General features: G+C 38.5%; 1 protein-coding gene across 7 annotated transcripts in view; it reads right to left on the reverse strand.

Annotated features, from left to right (window-relative positions):
• Window positions 1–13,330, reverse strand: part of MDN1 (midasin AAA ATPase 1) — a 105,458-nt gene that overhangs the window by 56,959 nt on the left and 35,169 nt on the right. For 5 of the 7 annotated variants that reach the window (XM_054819679.1, XM_054819681.1, XM_054819680.1 and 2 more), the window contains exons 28-44: window positions 13,186–13,320; window positions 12,971–13,109; window positions 11,946–12,084; window positions 11,720–11,850; window positions 10,989–11,133; window positions 9,729–9,858; window positions 8,941–9,174; window positions 7,996–8,193; window positions 6,395–6,603; window positions 5,747–5,869; window positions 4,507–4,704; window positions 4,307–4,414; window positions 3,019–3,207; window positions 1,842–1,931; window positions 1,475–1,735; window positions 1,064–1,334; window positions 186–345 (exon numbers count right to left, since the gene is read on the reverse strand). In XM_054819679.1, coding sequence (XP_054675654.1) covers window positions 186–345; window positions 1,064–1,334; window positions 1,475–1,735; window positions 1,842–1,931; window positions 3,019–3,207; window positions 4,307–4,414; window positions 4,507–4,704; window positions 5,747–5,869; window positions 6,395–6,603; window positions 7,996–8,193; window positions 8,941–9,174; window positions 9,729–9,858; window positions 10,989–11,133; window positions 11,720–11,850; window positions 11,946–12,084; window positions 12,971–13,109; window positions 13,186–13,320 — 2,860 coding nt within the window. The remainder of the gene's footprint in view (window positions 1–185; window positions 346–1,063; window positions 1,335–1,474; window positions 1,736–1,841; window positions 1,932–3,018; window positions 3,208–4,306; window positions 4,415–4,506; window positions 4,705–5,746; window positions 5,870–6,394; window positions 6,604–7,995; window positions 8,194–8,940; window positions 9,175–9,728; window positions 9,859–10,988; window positions 11,134–11,719; window positions 11,851–11,945; window positions 12,085–12,970; window positions 13,110–13,185; window positions 13,321–13,330) is intronic. The other 2 variants (XM_054819683.1, XM_054819682.1) reach the window with 2 other exon arrangements.

Below are 13,330 nucleotides of genomic sequence, written 5' to 3' on the forward strand. Positions count from 1 at the left end.
TAACAGGAAAACTGTCAACTGCTAAGCTAAGAAGGAAGATGCTCTTCCAGAAAATCTAAGTTACTGTTCCCATGTGTTGTTATCAAAAGCAAAATGTTCAGTTGTGAACCATACAGTAAAAGGCAAAGTCAGATAGGGAGGTCAAGGGATCTGCTCAGTGAAACAAGGCTACTAAAATCTCTTACTTGCAGAAGTTCACATTGTCCATCAACAGCCAGTCTCCCGACTGCAGGGCCTGAACCAACATCCCATCCACCCACTCAAAAGTGCCATGGCTGTTATGGTCAGCAGCCTGGGCCTGCTGCAGCTTGAAATGCCGGAACTCTTCTACCAGGTGAGCAAACTCTGAAAGAAGTATATCTTACATCAAGACTTACATCACTGAGGTAGCTTCCTGTTCTATTCAAGAAAAATAGTAGTTATTTTGTTAATAAATATATATGCTTCCTACTTTTTAGGGGAACATAATATCAGAGGCTCCAACTCTTCAAGTAGCCTCCCATGGGCAAAATCCATGAGGGTAGAGGGGCTTGGCAAGCACAGAGAAATACAAACTAGACTGACACTTTTCTCCTTAAACACACTTTTCTCCCCCATTAGATGAAGTTTGATGGACTAATATAATTAAAATATTAATGCCGTATTTTAGTCAATGATTTAAAAAAATAAAAAGAAGAAAAAACAACACACATAATATTCTGCTGACATTTGTAAAGCTCAGCTGATAAATGCTTCAGAGAACAAATGCAAGAATAGAATATCCAAATTCCCTTTCTTAGGGATACAAGATAAGAGCTATATTGCATCATACGTTGAGTAGTTCAAGTACAAGAGAATTTCAATGTGGACTACTGATCGCTACTAGATGTAACTACACAAACAATAAACCAAGAACCATCACCAATGTAACGTTCTCAGAAGCTGTAGTATAAGTATGAAGCAACATACAAGAAATCTACAAAAACTCCTCAAATTTTCTCAAGCTTTCACTGTAGATTTATATATTTCTCATTTTCTTCAGAAGAACATACAGTCTTTACTTCAGAGCACCCACCATACATACCTGCCTTAGAATAAGAATTTATTTTGTTGTTTAGTCGCTGGGTAAGTACAAGTATTCCCTCCAGTTTGCTCACTAATTCAGCTGTAACACTTCTACCTCCTTCACCCAGAGATTTGGGTTTGTAATTCAGGATGAAATTGCTCCAAGCACGCAGCACAACTTCAGCATCATCTGCGCAGATTTCCGTCAGGAGAAGGCTATCCCTTACTAGCGTGCTCACAGCATTCTCCACTCTTTCCAACAGGCGCTGCCATGGCCTATTGATATCAACCTGCAAACATGCCATTATAGAGTTAGTTCATCCAGAAGACTGGTGCCTACGGCTTGGTGCTTAAACACTAAAATGACAGAGGACTTGCCATTGTGAGGTAGGAAGGAGAAATATTGTCATATTACCAAAACAGGATTTACCTGTTCGAATCCACCCAGGAGTTCAGTTGTATCCATCGCGCTGTTCATTGCCATGATTTTTAGTTGATGGCCGGTCAGATGGGCCAGCAGCTCAACAAGACTGGTTTTGCCAACAGCTGCCGGGCCGACCAGGATTACCATCCAGCTCATGTGCACACATTTCATTATGGACTCGAGGGACTGCAGTGAATGATGCAGAAGTGAGAGATTTCTGCCAGGACGAGGAATATAGTTGCCACGAGAAAGAACTGAATAACCGATCTGGAAGGGATGAGACACACATGAGTATGCAGAGGCAAATGGGAGCTCAGCTGTGCAAGTCACTTCCTTCTCTCTCTACTCACAAAACCTCCTGTCAACAGCTTACCTGAACATTGTATGGAGTGATGTGAAACTCTCTGGTTCCTGTATATACATCAGCTTCCTGACCAAAAATGTCCCTAAATATAGATATAACCTGAAACAGTTGAAAGAGCAAAAAAGAAACTTATCAGTCTTAAGTTATCCATTGTTCTAAAGTAGCCTTCTGTCTCAGCTCCACAGCCGCATGATAGTAACTACACAGGTTAATCACAAGTATCATTTCATTCAAAGTGCAAGAAGCAATGAAAGTGAGTGTGAGCTGCCCACAGCAACCCCTTCATTAACCATGCTTTCCTGTGACTTGAAATACTTCAAGTAATGTTTCTCTTTAACAAAATACTGGTAAAGAAGAGTCACTCTGTAAATAAGATCTTTGATAACACACAAAAATGTAACTACTACAGGAAGGGGCAAGTAAACCCATGAGAAGAATATCCAGTCACATACAGCCAGTAACTTCAGTCTTAAAATCTGATCGACTTTTAGTTTAACACCATTTAAGTGTTGTGAAATGAAACAAAAGCAAAGGATTTCTAGACAAGAGAGGGATAAGTAGGTGGCAAAGGCTGAACAACAACTGCAGTGACTGGGTTTTATCAGAGAAATCTTAAGCAGTGAGTTTAACAGAACAAGGGGAGCAATTTAACAGGCAGATGAAAGAAGTAACAGATTAGTAAAAGTTAGTAAAAGAAACCCAAGCCAGAACAATTAAAAAACGCTGGTAGGGAAGGGAAGAATTACAGGACAGTACTGACGCAAATGCTTTTTAACCATAACTTTAAGAATCTCTCCATATCTTAGTGCTATTTCTCTTCTCTGCTCCCTATCTTCTCTTTCTCACAAGTACCCATGCGGCCCATACCACTTCTATGGGAACATTATCATTTCATACAGAATCACGCAAGAATATGCTGTGTTTTGCTCTAAGTCCTTTGTTATTCTACTTGTCTTCATTTAAACCAGCTTTCTGCTTTTATACTAGTAGGTAATTAAATTGATATATTAAATGACAAGGGGAGCAGGTACGTATGTTAAACCTCAAAACCCCAAACAAACCTGTTTTTCTTTTGTAAGAGGTGGTATCTATGAATGAATTGCAAGACGTCTTTAAATTTACACTTGGATTTCTAGAAATACTCCCTGCCAATCTGAAGAGCAAGGAAGGAGAACACACAGCTTACCTTTTCTTTGTCTTCCTTGGTTCTCATTCTTTCTCCATATACCAAAAATACATGCTGGCCTGGATCATAACATCCTGGTGACTGGTCAACAAGCATAAGCTGGCACCAGCGGAAAAGATCACGTAAGTTGAACTCCCAGGGTCCTCCTTTCTGTCCCCACTTTTTTTCAGTCATTACTTCTTTGTCAATCTGGAAAAAGTAGCAGTTAAAAAAAGAAAATATTTTATTGCACCCATATGCTGGTCTTCAAATTTTTTTAAAAAAATTTCAACTGAACTTCTGCCTTTGGCACTGCTTACAAGACAGAGGACAATAGACAGAACAAGCTGTATTCACTTTTCTGAAGATGTCGGGAACTAAAGTTTGATTTAGTTTGTCTTTCATCTACTAATTCTCTAACACGCAGCTCAATTTTCCTTTTTTTACTCTTGCACTCTATAAATGACTATTCAGTAAGACGCTGCCACAAAAGACTTAATTCAGGCCACAGAATACTACTTTCTCTTAATATTACTACACTTTTTTTGTTTCATGACATGAAGATTAAACACAATTTCAGAAGCAAGACCACAAATAAAATTCTTATTATGAATTTTATATCCTGTACTTTGTGCAAAATGGCAGCATCTAAACCACAAAATAACTAGGAGGTTGATTAAAGTTGCAATTATAAGTTTTTCAACAAGCTTTATATTAGCAAAATTTTAGATCCAAGCATCTCTGAATCCTTTGTCATAGACAAATCCTATCAGGAAAGATTTTCCTTTTATTGGTGTCTCAGTGTTCCAGAAGAACGCCACATATCCTTACAAGCTTCTGCTTCTGTAAATGTCAGATGCTGCTTTCACTAACAACATCCCATAATAAAGAGCAGATTAAAAATTCAGACCAGAAACAGAAATACACATTTCAGTTTTCGTTAAGATAATAGCTCATTTTGTTTGTGCTTCAAGAATAACCCATATGTGTGGAAAACCATTATTTTCTCAACTCACTTCACCAAGCTACCAAACTGTAATTGTTTCCACCTTTTGTAGAACAAAGCCTTTTTTTTTTTTGTGTGTGTGTATAATCTTCTGTGAAAAATAATGCCTCTTCAGTCAGATACTTGGTTGATAACTGTAGTGGTGGGTTTTAGTGGTGGTGTTTACTTTCTTCCGCATGTACTTCCATTCCTCTTTTTTTACCCATGCACTTTTCTATAAAAATGCTTGGAAATGTAACATTTTTTTAAATCTTACTGCATTCTGACTACTTCTACACAAGTGAAGTTAAAACATGTATTTACCTTGTTATTGAAAGCAACCATTTTAGCAATAATACTTTTATCAATAGCAGGAAACAGAGTATTCCCAATAAACTCCATATCTTCTGCTGACAGTGGATCAACATACACCTGTAGAATCAAGAGAATGCCAAGTGTTGATATAGTCAGAAAACAAGACAGACAAGATTGTGACATAATTTAAACCAAACAAATAAGCTTGCCTGTGTAAATCTATTAAGAAAGGACTTGGGTAGACCCTTTCTTCCACCTCCTTGTCTGTATGGATTCTGGCATCCAAAAATCTTAGTCTTCTTGTGCTGTACATGAAAATTCATTCCCAATTCTGGAACATAAATCTCTGCTCTGTGGTCAAAACATGCATTTAGCCCCTCTAATACAGACTGAGAAGCCAGATTCAACTGAGGAAAAAAATAAGGATACAATATTAATGTTCCCCAAAACACTTTTGCGTAATATTTAATATATGAGTCTAGGATACACAGAAGGTAAAATTCAATTTCTTTGCTGTGCTAACACTGTCACATCTTATTACCTCCTGCTAGACTGCTATTGCACTGGAGCAATGAAATGATAACTAACACTTTTCGTTACGTGCACTTGCCATTCGTACTGTGTTTACAGCATGATAACAAAACAATTCTCCACTGTAAAATCTGCATGTTCAAGACGTTTCTTCTGAACTTATGTTCACACATTTGTGACATTCAGAGTGTTTTGTTTGTTTGCTTGTTTTTTAAATGAAGGCAGTCTGGGTTATTTAAATATAATTTTGTTTAAAATAGTATTCTTCACAATAGAAAAAAAAAAGGTCTACACACAGCTAAAGAATTTAAGATTTTGTACTCTGCAGTAATGAGAATGCTCGTTGCCAAGTGAGCTCTGTGCACACATATGCTTAAAAGCATTTGCTACATGGTACATGAACAAACCTGTGATGGCAGGATAGCTTGTACTGGCAAAATGGAACTCTTTGATCTCAATTAAATCAGTACCCAACACAGTGTACTGGTCCCAGCAAAACACCTTCTGTTTCAGTGCAATTATATCCACATAAGAGTATGGAACCAAGACCTCTGCTGACACTCTTCCCCAGAAAAAAACCCCAAACTTTAAAACGTAAATCAAGTCTATCCTTGGTTTTCTGCAGTAAGTTAGGCTGGGATTCAACCCTTGTCTTCTTGTCTACAAGAGGTCTAGTCAAAGCCTGTCTTTTACACTCCCTCTACAGAGGGCCAAGGGGCAGTGTGACTTAGTAGAGGGAGATTAATTTTCTCTTAAGCAGAACGATCACTTTCAATGTGGCACTAGATGCACGTAACTAAAACTAAGCAAAATTTATTTCAGTCATCAACCATCAAAGGTATTTATCCTACATGCCAAATCATCATCTTTGCTCTTTCAGAACACTCTGTTTTATTTGTGTCCCAAACTTGAATTTACCTCATCTAATACAATCCAGTGTCCAGCCTTTAATGCTGCTAGTAGTGGTCCATCACGCCAGGCGAATTCTCCTCCCTTCCCACCTTCAACAGGCAAGTCTGTCCCAAACAAGTCTGTCACATCCTTTGGGAGTAGAGAACGAGGCGGGGGAAGAAATTACAAAGCTCCACAAAAGTTCATAAGCAGCCTTTGTTAACTTTACTTCACATTTTCTCCCTCCCCTTTTAATACCTACATTTTAGCTCTATTTAAAAATTTTCAGTAATTGCAAGATGCTAAAAGCTTTTGCATGATAGGACTACAGTGACCAGCTACTATATTTAACAATAAAAAAATTAAATTGGAACAGAAAAGCTAGAAAGCCTTAATGCTGTTTTCAAGTAACTTTGCAGAAGCCAAGAAAAACACAGTAGACAAAGATACACGTCTTCGCTTGAAAAAGAACAGAAAAATTTGGGCATTGGCATTCGCTCACAGAAGCTCACTGCTCTTTCTGATTCCCCCTTCCCATTTAGTTTTATCTTGAGACAAAGAAGGAAAAATTGGCACTTCAGACTCAGCACCAAAGTTAAAAAGAATCACGCTTTTAAATTAAACAAAGCCTCCCCGTCATAAACGCTAAGTTACAAAGATAGTATTTTATTCTACCGTTTGCTCAGACAGGTTGATTCGAACAAGACAGTTTCCTGAGGCTTTTGCCAGAGCAGCAACTAGACTGGTCTTGCCTACTCCTGGTGACCCCTCCAACAAAATAGGTTTGTTAAGCTGTAGGGCTCTTAACAGTCTTTGTGCATTCACTGCTGTAGTCCCAGCATTTAGAGCATAATCTGTAATGCTGTTCCTCTGAAGAACAGGGCCTAAAACAAAGGAAAGGTAAATCAGAAGACAAATAAACCAGAATGTTCATGCTGGAGCTGCTGACAGCATGCTTCTGATCGAGACTGTTCTGTCTGTTAGTTCTTGGTGTCGTTACAGCAAGCAACGGAGATCAAGCTTGTATCCCATTCTCAGAGATCAGGCACATATACTGTTTGACCCACAGTTGTGTCTCAGCCCATCTCCGCATATTTATGTTGAATTCTGCAAAAAGCATATGAACATACAATGTATTTTGCCATGAAGTTTTGACACTTCCTGGTTTGTGACCAAAACTAGAGATCTATCACTGAAAAATCGTGTCTGTCCTTATGCTTCAGACATGCGGATCTAAAACTCAAAAGTAGCTTTTGAAAATTTGGCACCAAAGGATACAATTCAGTCATGTTATAGAACAACATATTAATCTGTTCCATATGCTGCCAGTTCTGTGAAGGAAGACTGCTTTGAAGTGCACTGTGAGGCACATATTTTCTTTACTGTTATTATGACATACAGCAAGGAGGGAGTACAGAGCTTTTCTACCAAATTCCAGCCAGTAGAGCTCACTGGGACATCACTCTCCAAATTCTGTAATACAGCATTGCTCAGGTATGCAAGATATTAATCACCAATTTATCTTACATGTCTTGATACATGTTTAGTATGAAAGAGATCTCTCCTTTTGTGATCGAATTAGCAGAGGGAAACAAAGTAATTTACAAAAAAGCATTACCTAATACAATTTTATGCATGACTAACATGTCCATGAATATCAAAATGTTCAAAGACAACGACTGAGACAGCATTAGAAACACATAGTTCCGTGTACTAAAGACTAACCAGCTGAACTAGAAGGCTCATAGCCATCACTTTTTAGTCCCGTTACAGTATTTAAAGAGTAGAAAGTGATATTTAGACAGTTCCATTTGCATTAATTTGTCACATGAGGAACTGAAATGCAGGGACTAAGTACCCAGCAAGGCAGGTTATTAGGACCCCTGCTCTCCGTGCTTTACACAAGGGCCAGGATGAGCTCTAGCTTTAGTCAGCAGAAGTTAGCAGGCAACCTGACCATGCAAAGTGGAAGAAAATTACAACTCAAAATTAAAGAACCCTTGTTACATTAAAAAGTCTACTAAAATTAGGCCATTAAGCAGTAATTATAAAAAGTCATCAAATAAAGCAATTAACAGATGTGTCTTCTCAATAAATGTGATTGAGTTGCAATCAACACACCTGGAGGCAGAAAAGGCATTTTTCTAAGGCTTGAGAACAAACTATAAATTGTTCTTTAATGGTTCAGGTATCCTACTAAGATTTAGTGAATAACAGAACTACTGGAAATAAAACCCACAGAATAAACATCCACCCACTCCCACACAGACTCTTGCCTCTTGGAATAAAAAAGGGGTGGATTCCCATAAAGCTGTCCATCCACACAAACTCTCTCTCCTTTGTCCTTTCATAAATCTTCAGTTCATTCTTCTGATAATCAGTCAGCTCAAGGACTTGACTCATTTTCTCACATAAGAATGTCAGGCATTTTTCACGAGCTAATAAAGCTGTATCAGCCAAGCAGGATGTTGTACCTGTAATTAGAAAAGTTAAGCGTGCTTCACAGACATAACTAGGCACATACATCTTATGATTAAGAAATTCACTTCCTTCGCAGATGCCATTTTTGTGCAGTATTCTGTTTTAGTTTTATATTTCATGTTAGTGCTCTTGTTTGCCAGTGCTTCCCATACTATTTGCCATGGACAAATTGTTTTGTGAGCAACAGAATTAAGGACACCTTATTTCCAAAGCCCTTTCTTCTACCATCACTATCATCCTGATCCCTTGCCATAACCCCCCCAGGCCTTCTTTCCCTGCATTCCTTGTGGCTTTTCACTTTTTCCCCATTTCCATATCTCCTAATTTATCAGCTGGGCCAGTGGCCAAACATGCCAAGATGCATTCTGAGCCATGCACAATACAGGCTAGCACACACAGATGTTGACATGTGGAGTGGGAGAGAGAAATAACACGTGGTCATGTAATTAAGTACCTTATCAACTCAGAAGACTCAGTAAAAAAAACCACAGGCTTAATTTGTGTGCTAGCCTTTATAATATTTTAATTACTACCTCTTAAGCTTGCTGTATTATTCAGACCCTTGCTACTGAAACATGAAAAGGCATATGAAGTACAGGATATTGTTAAATGGAAGTGAAAACTTCTCCCAGAAGAGTTTCATGCTGCCCCAAAGCATTTTGTTTGCATTCTACTCAAAAATATTAATACAAATATATACCTTCATATTTTCTGCTACCAAATGAGCACTGAACACTTACCTGATCCTATTCCATCAATGTATACTAAACATGCAGCATGGATAAAAGACATCATTGGAGAAACATAAAGGCGGCTATATTCCTTGGCAGAATTAGACTCTTCATTCTCTACCATGACATTCATAAAATTAACCCATGACAAGACATCTCGCACACTGAGAATACACTGGTGACCAAACTCTTGATTAGTCAGCCATTCAACAAAGTCCATCATGAGCTCTGCTATGTCTGCCCCTAAAAAAAGAGGGTAAAAAAACCAGTGGAGTTATCAAATAATTGTATTGGTCACATCTACATTGTTGTAAAATAAGCATCACTAAAATAGGTACAGTTGTAAAGCATGAGCAATGTGGATGAATACTCTATATCCTAACAGGCAGAATAACTGCAGAGTAAGTCCACACCTGTGCTGTCATTGCAGATCCTTTTAAATCCAAGTAACAAGACAGAATTGAGTGATTAATACTAACAGTGAAGCTGCTGGCAGAAAATGAAGTGCCAGTTCTTTCAACACCTCACGTTGAAACTAAGATTAGGCACTGAAGGACTGGGGATAATTCAACTACCTGGATGGTGAAGTAAATAAAACCTTGATCTTACTTCTGGCTAGGCATATAACATATGCATGATGAGGAAAGAACAAAGTCCAAAATATTTCACAACTACCCTCAGAGAGAGGTGTACTTACAAGAAAAACGGACACAGTGGTGTAAATTCTGAGGCAAGTTTAGCAGCCAAACTCATTTTTTCTTAACAATACATGAATACTAACACAGAGAAATACTCACCTTGATGGTTTACTCCACCCAGAGACAATCCTGGATGAAGATTGTGTTTTACAATCTGTATCAAATCGTCACGGCCATTGCTTTGTGGACACCATATTTCTGTAAATCTGTTGCGCAATGCAGGAGAAAGCTGCAAACAAGCAGAATGACATAGCAATTCAAGTTACATTACATTGTATTACTTAAGGTTGCAGTTAACCAATAGCCTTGTAGCCACAATGCTTGCCAACAACAAATTAAGTGACCAAGCTAGACCTTACCTTCTAATTTTGACAGGGCCACACTAACAAAATCTTTGAGAGAATGTGGATTTTAAGATTTGTAGTAGTGGTATTAATGCAGGGAATGGCTGATATATGAGAAAGTTTGAAAGAATTTAGGAAGAAACTGAGCTAGTTTGCAAGCACCAAAGCTCCATTTCATTCTAGGACATCATGTATCAAACAACAGCTATGTAATCTCCCTTTGCATACAGAAGCAACCTACCATGTGGAAATTTGCCTTCAATTACAACTCATTTCTGTAATTCCTCTCTTCCTCTGGCTGAATTAGTCAAGCAAAAATCATTAGCACAAACACAATGCAGAAATAAATCCCCTTCAAACACATGGTTTTACAATCAGTTGTTCAGTACCGTAGAAACCACTTTAAATAGAGTATCCACCTTCTTTTGGATAAAAGAGCTTGCAGCTCTTTTAAGTCCTCGTTCCCAACACTGCTTAAAAGTTTTGGTTTTTTTAACCTGTCTTAAATTACTTAAAAGTCAACCTTCAGAAACAGATTTTTTTTCATTTAATGAGAAAGGTCTTTTGTGATGTGACATTCATATCCACTAAGACAGACAACATGAAAGACAACATGACCTTTACCTGTCACTTTCTCACCAGTATTAGGGAGAATAATCTATCGTGCAACTTCACACTACTCCAGACTCATGTTAGAGCTGGATTCACTTGCTTCACAAGCCACACTTCCTGTACTGAAGTATTCTACATATCAAGCCTACCTAAGAGTAGAGGCCAAAAGAAGTTTTCTTTGACATTCTGCTAAGTATTGACTTCTATTGTCAAAATGATAGCACACAGAAGTGATGGAAAACAGATACAACCTAATCTTCCTTCAGAGCGATGAGGCAGATGCCTACTAGGAAGTACTGGATGCCAGAATTGGCATGATGCATTTTTGCGTTGCACATCCAATCACTAACCAGTCAATATGACCAGAAGATGCATGCCATACTTCAGTTGCTTCAACATTTACCTCTTTTTTCCCAAAGTCACCTCCTGGGTTCATGGTTGCAAGGATACGAAATTTCTTTCCTGCAACTAGTAGTTCTACCTCATTCTCCTCATCATCTTGACCACCTTTTTCAGCAAGTACCAATGTCTTTTCAGCTTCAAGAACACTAGAGAGAAGGTTAAAAACAAATACTAATATTGCAGATGATAAATTGGAGATTTTGCTTTGCAGTTTGAGTGCAAATCAGTCTGTAGTGGCACTATAAAGCCAAATGGAAAGTAACGGCACCAACCAAGCATTCAAAACCAACAAAACCAGTGTACCAACATATGTCAAGCAAACATACACATATCCGCTTTTTAATCAAAGTACCTTTTATTTTCCCACATAAGTTAAGACATCAAGACTTAGGCAAGACAAGGCAGTTTCATCTTGTCTTACCTTACTATCTTTCCCCTAGCTGTAATTAAAATCTGAAACAGAAGTTGTTTATTACTGTGATTAAAACTAGCACCTCTGTCAGACAGATGACAATTAGAAAAACAAAGCAAACTGGCACAGAAGTTGAAACACAAACAAGGCCAGAGTTATATGGGTCATTCTTCCTTTCAGCATGAACTACATGATTAAGAGAGCACCTCATCCAGGCACAGAAAGAAACGTGCCTAGAAGAAGCTAGACTTACCCCATTCATGTTTGTATAAAGAATAGACACACTGAGGATAGCTAATACTAACACATTTAAGACATACCTGTTAAGTCGCTCTAGTACAGAATCATCAGCTAAAGAAATCTCATCAAGCAGGAAAAATCCCTCCTCCTTCATTGCTAAAACAAGAGGGCCATCACACCACTCGAAGAGTCTAGAACCATCAGATTCCTCCTAAAAAATGGAAAAGGAAGTGAAAAGTCATTAATGACTGCTACTTTTTGCTTCCATGGTCACACTATCCAAACTACTATTGATGCAAGACAAACCTGGTCTTTCGACCTCTGTCTGACAGGTCGCAGTCCTCCCAGGAAGTCTGAAGTCTCCATATGCAAGTGGCAATTCACTGAGTATAGCTTCTGATTTGTTAATGCTGCAAAGATCTGACAAATGGTAGTTTTACCACACCTGCAAAGTAATTTAATTGAAAGGGAAAAATAAAATAAATAAAAATCAGCTCTATTTGGACAGGATTCAATTTCATTGAAGAGCTGAGGCAAAGACCCAGCATGCAAATTTCCTTCTGCTCCTTTCCTTGAAAGAAATGTATTGAAAGTGAAGCCATTTTTGGCACAACTCTTGCTGACTTGCACAAGATGCCTTTAATTAAATCAATATCTGCATTGATGGATTTCTGCAGGTTCAAAGTCAAATTTATTTCAGCCTGCCCCTACAGGTATTCAATTAACCTAACGTTTCATTAAACTGGAGATGCTACATATGAGTACCTAGAGTTCTCATTTATTACCCAAATAATTTTATTTCTCCCTTTTCTTGCATTTTTCTCCCCCACAAAAACTTACTCCCTGAATTTATAATCAGCAAAGAAGCATCTACTTCCATGACCTCCTTTACAGCATACAAGGCGGGGACTGGGGAGAAGTAGTAGCAAGGCTATATTCAAGTTCTTGAAACAGGTAAAAGCGAATGTGCTCTTAAACAGAAAAATGTCACAATTCCCCAAAAGCAGCCTCCCCAGTGAGGCACAGTGAGATTCTACAGGGCACCTTGTGATAGGTGGGACAGAAGTGAGCTCATTTCAGTTTGCTACTTTCTATATAATTTCTATGTAGTTATACATAATGCAGATAATACCATTAAAGACTTGTGCTGAAAGAGATGCAATTGCTTCCCCTCAAAAGGAGACTGTGAAAAACAGCAGCTGCAAGTTTGCCATGGCAGAGGCTTAAATGTCCCAGATCGAAGCAGCACTGAAGCCCACACAATCATCATGTGTCTGACTCAGTGGCTGGTGCAGCACTACAAAGAACTGCATAATAAAAAGCAAGCTTACCCAGTGTCTCCCACCAGCAGTACTGGTTCACCAAACTCCAGGGCTCGTCCCACCAAAATGGCAAGTCTCCTCATCCCTTGAGTCCAGACAATATGGTTAAAATCTCTGTCCATCACCGACATCCGCGTGGAGGATTTAGCTGCACAACACAAAGCAATCCATCAGCTTCAGTCACATCTAGAGAACTACCAGTGTAGTCCTTCTAGGAAACTCACCCAGTAGCTTTTTGACGCTTTCCCCTGAGAAGAGAGACTCAGGATATAGCTTTTTCTTGAAGTGTTTTTCAAGGACACTCTGAATAACATCCACCTCCTCCTGCTTCCTGACCCTGCCTGCCAGAAGCATAAACCCTATAAAACA

This window comes from Grus americana, chromosome 3 (assembly GCF_028858705.1).
Source record: "Grus americana isolate bGruAme1 chromosome 3, bGruAme1.mat, whole genome shotgun sequence".
In the NCBI taxonomy this organism is placed as follows: Eukaryota; Metazoa; Chordata; class Aves; order Gruiformes; family Gruidae; genus Grus; species Grus americana.